We start from the raw sequence: 12,521 nt of genomic DNA, 5'->3' as shown, positions 1-12,521 counted from the left end.
AATAAGAAATCTTCTTTTCGTAACATAGCACTAGGGAGTAGGGAGCGAGAGAGAGAGAGCTTCAATGGAGTCCCCGTTCAAGGCTGATATTCTGAAAGGGAAGGTTGCCCTTTTGACAGGCGGAGGCTCAGGTATTGGGTTAGAGATGGCCACTCAGTTCGGTAAGCATGGTGCCGCAGTTTCTATCATGGGCCGACGCAAACACATTTTGGACTCTGCTATTGCCAGTCTCCAATCCCAGGGAATTCGGGTATTTCCCATTGTTCCCTTACTACCGCTTACCTGCAAATTCCTTCTTTTAAGATGTAATTCTTATTTGGGTCCCATTTGCTGAAAATTTTATATGGGACAAGGTTTACCTTTCCGCCTTCTGGTATCTGCTTCTCTTATTTTTTCTGTTATTAGATCGCTATAGTTACAACTTGGCTGGCCTTTATTTTGGGTATTTTGTTAAATTTGATTAAAATTTGATTTGGGCCTGATGGTGGTTTCGATTTGTCTTGTGCGTGAAATTGATTTTTCTAGATTAGGCTTTTCCCAGAATCGGTTTTTGTTATAGATATGATCTTATATTTCTGCTTCATAATTTCATACTGGAATAGAAATAAGGTTTTCAGAGAAGTGAAACTCTTGTGGTTTGAGGGTCTGAGCTGGCAAAAGTTTAGCTTCAAAACGCTCAGAGATTCTACTTGGAAAGTATGAGAGGCAAAATATAGAAATTTTTCAAGGAAAGAACCCATAGGGATATGAATAGCAATACATATTCTATTCAACACCATTAGAATTATATAGTTTCTGTTAGACCTTATATGATCATGAGCATCTCCTTCTAGCTAATCAGCTACTGTAAGCTAGTTGTTGGACCATAGCTCTTTCTGAGTAAGCTTGAGAGTTAATGCCTGTGAGGTAGAAGGGCAATAAAGTTGGAACTAGAATTATCCATGGGTTCATTCAGAATTGACCAGTAGGTGGATTCTATAAAGTTTATAAAGTCACATAACATAAATGTTTTGTTTTGAGACGGACAACTCGGCGTGATACATGAAAGTGTTCTTTGTATGGACATGCACTGCCATGAGTTGAAATTTTCATTTCGAATATACAAATTCTTTAAGGTTATGTTTGTATCACCATACATCAATTCTAGAACTTACAACGTTAACTTGGCATGTGGGAATTGTTAGTGTATGATGTCTTGTATTCCGTCACAGTTTAATCCAGGGAGTACTGGCGTAGCACCTCGACAGGTAGGACGGCGGTCCCGCTAGTCAGTTAGCGGGCCGTGGGGATTGCCTGCCCCCCTGCATAGTAGGGGTGCCCCCCGCTTGAATTTTTTATTTGAGGGCAGTTGTGTACTTTCTGGATTAGGGTTTTTCGTTATATATTTGTAGCGAGGGTTTCTTTCTTTGTAATGCAAGCAATACTAAGAGGTGTGAGGGATGAGCGCTGTAACCCTATTCTCCATTGATAGTGAAGCAGGATCTCATCTCACCGGGGACGTAGGCAATCTTGCCGAACCTCGTAAAATCTGTGTGCATTGCTTGTTCTTGTTTTTCCATTATCTTCTGCGTCGTTTTAGGGTTGCATTTCTACAAATTGGTATCAAAGCTTTAGGTTTCCGTTTTCTAGGGTTTACTATCACGATGGTAGGGAAGGGATCGAATGCCAAGTATGATATCGAGTGGTTCAATGGGAAGAACAATTTCACTCTCTAGCGTCAAAGGATGAATGATCTTTTGTTACAATAGGGTTTGGGGAAAACGTTGTTGGGGAAGTTGAATAAACCTGCAAAAATTACTGACGAAGATTGGGAGGAGATGGAGGAAAAGGCGGTAAGTGCTATTCGATTGAATCTTTCTGATGATGCCCTACAATATGTTGTGGGTATCGAATCTGCACCGCAGTTATGAGTGACACTTGAAAGCATCTACATGACGAAGTCCTTAACGAACAAGTTATTCTAAAAAAACAATTGTATTATCTACAGATGGAGGTAGGTACAGATCTATCAGAGCATCTTAACATATTCAATCAGATCATAAGTAAACTTGCAAACCTGGAGATTAAGATCGATGATGAAGACAAGGCATTATTGTTGCTGTCATTGCTTCCAGAATCATATGATCACCTGGTAAAGACTCTCTTGTACGGGAAGGAGACCCTTGAGATGGATGAAGTCGTGGCTGCCCTCATGTCCAATGATACAAGGAAGAAGGCCAGTAGTACGAAATCTCAAGGAGGGTCTTTTTGGAGGTGACAAGGAGCAGAAAAGAGGGAGATCAAATTAGAAGGGATCTGAGAAGAGTCGATCGAAATCAAAAGGGGCAAAGACAAATGTCTCTTGTTACTATTGCAAGAAAGAAGATCATTTGAAAAGAGAGTGCTCGAAGAGGAAGGCAGACTTGAAGAAGAAAGGTGTAGATAAGGCATATGAGGAAGCTAGCGTGGCTGACAGTTTAGATGGAGATGATAGAGATGTACTCTCTATATCATCAGGTAATAATCAACTTTCTGATTCTTAGATTTTAGATTCTGGATGTTCATATCACATGTGTCTACATAAGGATTGGTTTGATACATATCAACCATATAATGGTGGGTTTGTCCTAATGGGGAATGATGCTGTATGCAAGACCATTGGGATAGGCACTATCAAAATCAAGATGTTTGATGGCATAGTAAGAACTTTAGCAGATGTGAGACATGTACCAGAATTAAGGAAAAACTTAGTATCTTTGGGGGCACTTGACACAAATGATTGCAAATACATAGCAGAAGGTGGAGTTTTTAAAGTTAATAAGAGTGTTATGGTTGTCATGAAGGGACAGCTGACAAGAAACTTATACAGACTCATAGGGAGCACCATTACAGGTGGAACATCTGTGACTACAGATGTAGGATTTGATACAGATGATACCTATCTGTGGCATATACGGGTTGGGCATATGAGAGAAAGAAGATTGATGGAGCTTCATAAAAAGAAACTATTAAAGGGAGTGAAAACTTGTAAACTGAACTTCTATAAGTATTGTGTGTTCGGGAAACAGTGCAAGGTTAGTTTCAAAACTGCAAAACATAAGAGTAAAGGGGTGCTTGATTATATACACAACGATGTATGGGGTCCTTCAACAACAAAATCTAAAGGTGGGGCAGAATATTTCATGACCTTTGTTAATGATTACTCAAGGAAAGTCTGGATCTACTTCATGAAGCATAAAAGTGAAGTGTTCACTAAATTTAAGGAATAGAAGGATGAGGTAGAAAGGAAGACAGGAAAGAAAATTAAGTACTTGAGAACAAATAATGGAGGGGAGTACACGTACAAGCCATTTCTAGAATTATGTAAAGCTGAAGGGGATTACACGTTACTTCACGGTTCCAAAGACACCACAATAAAATGGTGTAGCTGAAAGGATGAACATAACACTTCTAAAAAGAGCTCGGAGTATGAGGCTGAATGCAGGGTTGAGCAAGAGATTTTGGGTAGAAGCAGTGAGTATGGCATGTTTCCTCTTCAATCGGTCTCCATCAAAGGCGATTGATTGTAAAATTCCCTAAGAGGTATGGACAGGAAAACCAGTGGATTATTCTATTTTAAAAATATTTGGTTGTCCAGCCTTATGCACATGTTGAGAGTGAGCAGCGTTTCAAGTTAGACTCAAAGTCTAAGCAGTGCATCTTTCTTGGTTTTAAGAAAGGTGTTAAGGGATTCAAGTTGTGGGATCCAAGTTCACAGAAAGTTGTGGTTAGAAAAGACATTGTGTTTGATGAGTCTCATATGGTGAATTCAAAATGCAATTCACAAACAGTTGGTGAAAATAAAGAAGGTTCTACTGTGCAGGTGGAGTTAGGTGAGTCCAAGGATTAAAGTATCGGTATCGGTCGCCGTATCGGTCAGTCAAAATTAAGATACGTATCGGAGGGTATCGTATTGTATCGGAGATACGCTAAAGATACGCATATAAATGGATAGAGAACACATTTTTATACACTTTTGCATAAAAAAAAGTTAAAAAAAAACTATATATAACATGTAGAATGCAGAAATACTTAAGTAGAGGGTATCGTATTGATAGACAAATATATTGAGTTGAAAATGTTCAAAACAATGAGGTTTGAGTTTCTTACAGTTTTTTCTTTCCTCATTGCCATTGCCACTGTGATGAGTGCCGTGAAGAGTGTCGTGATGGTTCAAATCCTTGGCTAGGACCTTCTTCTTCAATAGGAGCAACTACGATGATATTTTGCACTTGTCGAATATAAGCACAATATTTACCCCAGTCGAAATATTTATGGTAGTGGGTCTCCCATTCATTGTAGAATCTTCTGTATTGCTCAAGAGTGGCCAATGTTGGTCCTGCATAAGTCCCATATCCATAGCCTGAAGAAGCACCTGAAGATAAATGGTGTCCGTGTCCGTGTCCGTGTCCATGTCTGGATGAGGAACCGGCATGATCTGAACTTTTGTACTGCTCTGGATTGGCAAATGATTGTCCTGCATAAGTCCCATATCCATAGGCTGAAGATGTATCTGAAGATACATGGTGTCCATGTCCGGATGAAGAACTAGCAAGATTTGAACTAATGCACATTGACTCCATGCTACTCATCAATGCATCATTAGCACTCGAATTGTGGGATCGCCTACCCCTCCGACTAGAAGACTTTGGTTGTGTGCGAGCACCATGATAACTATCTTGGGTAGCATGTGTAAATGCAGCCTCCTCTGTGAAATGTAGTGGTACATAAGTTTGGCCACCACCATTGCCACCACCACCACCACCACTGCCACCACCACCACCACCATCACCACCACTGCCACCACCACCACCACCATCATCATCATCATTACCATAATCATCATCATCATCATCAGCAGCAGCAGCAACACCATCCTTGTCTTGATCATCATCATCACTATTTGGTTGAGTTACGCTATATGTAGCACCTGATCTCGTCCTCCTAATATCGCCATCATTGGAGCTATCATCATCCTCTTCCATAGCTGATGGTGCTTGGGTTTCATCATCAACAATATTTTTAAAATCTTCATTTATATCTCTAATGAGGTCATCTATAATGGGATTAGGTGTGGTTTCTCGTCGATCTTCAGACAATTTGTCCAACACTAAAACATTTTCAGTCTCCTCAATCCATCCCCTAACTGGATCTTCCTCGTCGAGTATGTGGGTGATGTCAATTGGGTTGACATCAATATCATCCCCTGATTTTTCCAATTCTAAATATTTCATCTTCAATTTCATGTTGTAGTGCACATACACTAGCTTCTCTAGCTTCTCATAACTCAGACGATTCCGAGGTTTGGTGTGTATCAATCCGAACGTACTCCAGTTACGTTCTCAACCACTTGAGGATGCCGTGCATGATTATATTTTCATTGCGATTGGCCTCAAGTTTGGAGCGCTCCATCCATAGTTCATCCACCAATCAGCTGTACAAAGATAATTGCAACATTAGGAGTTTGAAATAAATTTGAAATACAAGGATAGCTGATTAAGCCTAAATAACCAGGGCGTTGTGTTCCTCTAGCACGGATAGCTAAATGATCAGCAAACTTTTGAGTGGCCTCTCGGAAGTACTTCACCTATACATATATTAACATATTAATATGCCACTCAATGTATTAAATATTAATCAATGATTCAATATGTAAGTTTAGTAGACTACTAACCTCTTCAATTGCATGTTTTGCCGAATCAATATTAGGAGCTAACTTGTTGATAACATCCTTCAGAGATTCCATCAAATCTTTCCTAAACCTTAAATTATTCTTGTAGTGCAGATCCGGATTCAAATAATAGGCTGCACATTGACATTGTTACATATCACTTATTGTTAACGATTAAATATATTAAATTACTAATAAAGTAACTTATAAATTTAATTGAGAAAATACCTGCCCGATGAAGGTCTTGAACCAAATTATTTTCCCATCGACAATTTATAATCTTCAAAAATGCCTTAAATGACTTTGGGTTCTCCTCTTCTATCTTTTGTTTGACAACTTCCATACAATGCACTATATTTCCCATCGTCTGTGCCTTATCACCATCAACTACTTTAAGTATCATAAATAGTGGTTGCATAATCTTAGTAAATCGGTATATCCTTTCCCAAAACTTTGTTGAGGTGATTAGATCTTGAATAGTTTTTCCAATTTCAGTGGTTGCATATCTACTACTGAACCACTCATTAGAGGTGAATGACTTAACTGGCCCTTCCTTCCGTTTTTGAATACTATCAAGTGCAATATAATTTGTTGCAAACCTTGTTGCTGCGGGCCTCACCAAGTCACCTTTTGTGTACTTTCTCATCAATGCCAACACCCAGCTGTGATTGTAGATGAAATTGGTGATCATCTTGGCATCAGAAACCAATGTCTGCACTTTGTTCATTTCACCAATGTCCTTGAACATCAAATCAATACAATGGGCTGCACAAGGTGTCCAGTATAAGGTGGGATACTTCACCATAAGTAAAGTACCAGCCTTTTTGAAATTGGAGGCATTATCAGTCACAACCTGGACAACATAATCTGGCCCAACTTCCTGAACAACTTCATCCATTAATTTAAACAAATACATTGAGTCTTTGATATCTGAGGATGCGTTGAAAGACTTATGGAATATTGTTTTCCCATCACAATATATCAGAAAATTGATGATGGACATCCTCGTCGGTCCACTCCACCCATCACATATGATGGTCACTCCATATTCAGGCCACTTGTATTTAAACTCTTCAATGTATTCATCCACCTCTTTCACAATAGTATCTAAGTATGGCCTTGCAATTTCATGGGGTGTGGGTGGCTTCACATTTTTCCCACATGTCTAGATCTTTAGCTTTGTGAAGTGCAATCATAGAACTGTGGAACCACCTAGAGATTGCTTTCCCAATTTTCTTACTCAATGTTTTTGGTTGGAAAGCCTCTTCAATCCTTTGTTGCCCTTCATCATGATGTTTATATGGTGCATCTCTCATATCTCTAATTTCTGGGCTCCTTTTCCCCTTACTTTTACCACTTGAGGTAAATTTATCAAACATGCCCTTCACAGTGCCTCCAATATCTACACTTGGACGACTTCTAGAGCCAGAACCTTGTTCATAAATCATCGGGCCACCACGCCTAGGTCCTACAGATTGACTTCTTCTCAGCTGTTCTGCTATCCATTGTTTTTCTTTTGCTTCCTCCCTTGAAATATGCATCGCTCGTGCAAGCTGTTGATCTTCATCCTCTGCCTCCATATCAGATCCTTCATAATCCTCATGATCCCTTAGATTCTCAACCAATCTATCACCTTCTTCAACAGTTTTCTTTGCTTTATCTCTACTTCCCCTTAAGTGCTTCCTCATTGCTTTGCTTATTTCATCTGAGTACTTGTTACATTTGACAACATTAGAAAATCCTCCAACCAAATGTTGTTTATGTCTGGTAACTCCACCTCCTAGGTGGATAGTATCACAGTAATTGCATTTTGTACACAACCTATTACCTTGTACTTTCTCGGCTGTAGCCCATCCAATATCCTTAGTCCGTTCTTTAGGCGCCATCTTCCTACAAAGATAAATAATGAATCTTAATATGCATATTTATTGATTTAGTATTTAGTACATAATAGCATTTTTTTTAGAAACTAAAATGAGATGCATCCAAAGAAAAAAAAAAGATTTTTTTCTATTTTTCCAAATTTACATAAACTTGAAATGCATACTTTTTTTGGAAAAAATTGTGCATCTAATTTTACATCATGGTCATTGGCCAAGTAAATTATATATATATTTTTTAAACTGAAATGAACTGAATTTTATAAAGAAATTGTATTTTTTTAGTATTTTTCTTATTTTTTAATTAATTTTTGAAAAAAAAAATACAAACTATTTAGAAAAATAATTTTTTTTATAGAAGTTGTAGATTAAATGTTTTTAAAGAACATATAAAAAATCAACAAAGTGTGGACCAATATATTTGAGTAGATCTAAGAAAAAAAATAAAAAATTGAAACCCTCACTTTTTTGGAGAAAAAATGTGGATTTCATTTGAAATCATGTATTTAGTAATTATAAGTTATGAAATTATTTTTAAGAGTTGAATGAACTAAATTTTCTAAAAAAAATAAAATTTGGGGATTTAAAAAAAAAAAATAATTTCGGAATAAAAAAATTAAAAAATATATTTTTTTGAGAAAAATAAAAAATTTCCATGGAAGTTGTAGAACACTTATTTTTACATAACATATAAAAAATCTAAACATTTTTAACCATTGAGCATGAGTAGATCTAAGAAATTTGAAAAAAATTGAAACCCTCATTTTCTCTTGAAAAAAGTTTGTAAATCCTTATAAATCCAATGATTTCATGTAATAATGATGCACAAAATGTGAATCTAAGTATGATGAACCTTAGATTTATAAAAAAACTTGAAAATCTAAGGTTAAAATTGAAAAAAGTGAGTAAAGATTCAAGAACTTACTATTCAAATGTTTCAACTTTCAAGTTCAAGCCTTCAAGGTTCTTCTTGGACTATGTTTTTCTCCTTCTTTGAACCATTCACTTCCACAATGTTTTTTTCAATCTACCATTTGAGTCTCCAAAAAGGTGTGTGAATCAAAGGGGAAGAAAGAAGTAAAATATAGAAAACTGTTGGTGAGAGTGTGAAGTGTTTGTTTCAAACAACAAAAGGCACATTCACACTTAAGTAGCCGTATCGTACCGATATGGTACGATACGACTCGATACTGCACGATACATTCGGTATGGTACCGATACTCTCGGGAATTTTCAGATTTTCAAAAGTTCGTATCGTAGAGTATCTTACGTATCGGTACCGATACGGTACGGTACGATACGATACGCTGATACACAAAAGGGGGCCCAAAATTCCCCGTAGCGTATCGGTATGTATTGTGTCAATGCCTACCAATACGGATACGTATCGGCCGATACGGCACGATACACACCGATACTTAAAACCATGGGTGAGTCAGAAACAACAAAAGAAAATGAGTTATCTAGTGATTTACCAGGACAACAGGAAGTAATAGAAGTTCCCTATACTGTAGCAAAGGGTAAAGGGAAGCGTACTCACAAAGCACCTGTGAGATACGAGTTTGAGGACATGGTTGCCTATGCCCTCACTGTAGGTACATGTGATCCATCTTCCTACCATGATGCTTTGAGTGATGCATAGCATGATAAATGGATGGCATCTATGATGGAGGAAATGGAGTCTCTGTAGAAGAACAAGACTTGGGAGATTGTAGAAAAACCTAAGGGAAGAAAAAATATTGGGTGTAAATGAGTCTTTTGTAAGAAAGAGGCAGCATTTGAGAAGGAGCGTGAAAGGTATAAGGCCTGACTTGTAGCCAAGGGCTATGCACAGAAGTAAGGGATAGACTATAATAAAATATTCTCTCCAATGGTGAAACACACTTCAATTAGGGTACTACTTGCTTTGGTGACCATGTATAATTTGGAGCTTGAGCAGCTTGATGTGAAGACTGTATTTCTTCATGGTGACTTGGAGGAACAGATTTACATGGAGTAGCCTGAATGTTTCAAGGTGCAAGGAAAGGAAGATCATGTTTGTCTGCTTAAGAGGTCGCTTTATGATCTTAAGCAATCTCCTAGGCAGTGGTACAAATGTTTTGATTCCCACATGATGAAGATTGGCTACACAAGAAGTGAGTATGATAGTTGTGTTTATTATAAAGTGTCAAGTGATAATTCCATTATTTTGTTGATGCTTTATGTTGATGACATGCTCATTGCTGCAAAGAATAAACATGATATAGTCTCTTTGAAGTCTTTGTTGAGTGCTGAATTTGAGATGGAGAATCTTGGTGCTGCTAAGAAGATCCTTGGCATGGAAATCCTTAGAGATAGAAATGTAGGTAAATTTTTGGTAACTCAGAAGAGGTATATTGAAAAGGTGCTAGAGCATTTCAACATGAAAAGGCTAAGCCGGTTAGCACTCCGTTAGTTGGCCACTTCAAATTATCTGAAAGGGAATGCCCTGCAACACATGAGGAGGTGGAGCATATGTCTCAGGTCCCCTATGCTAGCGCAGTTGGGAGTCTCATGTATGCTATGGTTTGTAGCAGGCCAGATTTGTCTCATGCAGTCAGTGTTGTTAGCAGATACATGAGTAATCTAGGGAAGGAGCATTAGAATGCAATTAAGTGGATCTTTAGATATTTGAGCAAGATTAAAGATATCGGTATTATGTTCAGTGGCAAGGGAAGTTTCGCAAAATTGGCAGGTTCTGTTGATTCCAACTATGCTGGTGATTTAGACAAGAGGAGGTCTACTACAGGGTATGTATTTATATTGGCTGGTGGACCTATATCATGAAGGGCGATGCTTCAGTCTACAATTGCATTGTCCACTACAGAGGCAGAGTACATGGCGGCAGTTGAGGCTGCCAAGGAAGGAGTTTGGTTGGCTGGACTGGTTCATGAGTTGGGGTTGGAGCAAGGAGGTACAGTGTTACATTGTGACAGTCAGAGTGCCATACATCTTGCAAAGAATCAGGTGTTTCATGCAAGGACAAAGCATATTGATGTGAGATTTCACAAGATCAGGGAGCTTGTGTCAGAGGTGGCAGTATTCACTTGAGAAAAATTCATACAGATCTCAATCCTGCAGATATGTTTACCAAGCCAGTTACTACAGAGAAGTTCGAGTCTTGTTTGGACTTGATTAATATTACTCACTGTTGAAGATGAGGGATGCACCATACAGGTGCGGGTTTGTACCTCTGATAAGGTATGGGGATGAAGACGTCTACAGGTTATCTTTACAGGAGACTCGACAGAATTCAAGCCAAGGTGGAGATTGTTGGTGTACGATGTCTTGTATTCCATCACAGTTTAATTCAGGGAGTACTGGCGTAGCACCTCAACAGGTAGGATGCCGGTCCCGCTAGCCGGTTAGCGGGCCGTGGGGGTTGCAAGGGGGCAGGAGGCCCTCCTGCATAGCAGGGGGTGCCCCCCATTCGAATTTTTTATTTGAGGGCAGTTGTGTACTTTTCGGATTAGATTTTTTCATTATATATTTGTAGCGAGGGTTTATTTCTTTGTAATACAAGCAATACTGAGAGGTGTGAGGGACGAGCGCTATAACCCTATTCTCCATTGATAGTGAAGCAGGATCTCATCTCACCGGGGACGTAGGAAATCTTGCCGAACCTCGTAAAATCTGTGTGCATTGCTTGTTCTTGTTTTTCCATTATCTTCTGCATCGTTTTAGGGTTGTGTTTCTACAAATATCTGCCAAGTGGGAGAATGTAAGTTGATATGGTCTATATCAACATAAGGTGGTTATCATGTAACCACCAGCAGGAGTTGTAACTCCTAGAACTCTATGATGATTGGCATTATTGGTTTTTTATATCTCTACAACGAGTCACTAGCTCTACATTCTGTGATAGAAGAGTTCCATTGAAACTTCTATTGTTTGGGAGAGTGAAGGTGCCAGAAGTACCTGTTCCAGTTGGTCACTGTAGCAATGTCTGTTTCTGGAGAAGACAATCATGAACATTGGACTCCTATGTGGGGCATGATAGGCCCAAATGGAGGCAAGTCTATTTTCCCAATTTAAATTCTGCCTTCATATACTTGGGACATAAAGCCATCAAAGCTTTACTTGAAAATTTGTTGGCTTCAATGTGATGTGAGAATGGAACAATTTGCATAAATCCTGGGGAAGAAGGGTGATTCATGGCATATAATGCAGAGTTTGGGAGGCAACATAGGAGAATTTCAAGAGTGGTGATGAAGAATGTATTTTTGTCACTGGTACCTTCAATGCTAATGGTAATCAAAGGCAACTCACTATCACATTTATGAGCGTTCTTCTTTTATTTGTTAAAAACAACAGAGAGTAGGGCTTTCACAAGAGTTGAATGGAAAAATAGATCCATGTATCCAACCCCATTTAGTTGAGATAAGGCTTAGTTGAGTTGAGTAACAGAAGTAGATGCATTGCATTTGCCTTTACTTATTATGAATTATGTATGCAGATTGTTCTGATTGTTACTAGTGAAGTGTAAGTTTAAGTTACTTTGCCAATAAATGGGAAGCTTGAGATTTTAATCTGGTTCTGGAATCTGGTTTGAGCAATGGACTATACAATTATATTACGTTTCTTGTTTGTGTTTCAGGCTATTGGGCTTGAAGGGGATGTTCGCAAGCAGGAAGATGCAAAACGAGTTTTAGAGTCAACTGTCAAGCATTTTGGTAGGCTTGATATTCTCGTGAACAATGCGGCTGGCAATTTTCTTGTGAGCGCAGAGGATTTATCCCCTAATGGGTTTCGCACAGGTTCTGTTTTCATCACATACTTGGTACTTGGATATGTCTTGGGCATCGAATTATGTACTAAGGTTCATTTTGTTATTTAATAATTCACTACTTGTCTGTTAAGTGAAGATTCAATTCTTTGAAGCTAGCCACATGTAGTTGATTGTACAGATTCAGTTTGAAATTTTTTTTTTTCTC

At 38.4% G+C, this 12,521-nt stretch overlaps 1 protein-coding gene across 1 annotated transcript; it reads left to right on the top strand.

Annotated features, from left to right (window-relative positions):
* Positions 1–12,439, top strand: LOC122066096 (peroxisomal 2,4-dienoyl-CoA reductase [(3E)-enoyl-CoA-producing]-like). The gene is made up of 2 exons (XM_042629921.1): positions 1–250; positions 12,185–12,439. The coding sequence occupies exons 1-2, from the start codon at positions 65–67 to the stop codon at positions 12,422–12,424; spliced, it is 426 nt and encodes a 141-aa protein (XP_042485855.1). The 5' UTR covers positions 1–64; the 3' UTR covers positions 12,425–12,439.
* Positions 12,440–12,521: the final 82 nt, after the last annotated feature.

The sequence above is a fragment of the Macadamia integrifolia genome, unplaced genomic scaffold (genome assembly GCF_013358625.1).
Source record: "Macadamia integrifolia cultivar HAES 741 unplaced genomic scaffold, SCU_Mint_v3 scaffold2233, whole genome shotgun sequence".
Classification (NCBI taxonomy): Eukaryota; Viridiplantae; Streptophyta; class Magnoliopsida; order Proteales; family Proteaceae; genus Macadamia; species Macadamia integrifolia.
This window is presented reverse-complemented; position numbering and strand designations above follow the sequence as displayed.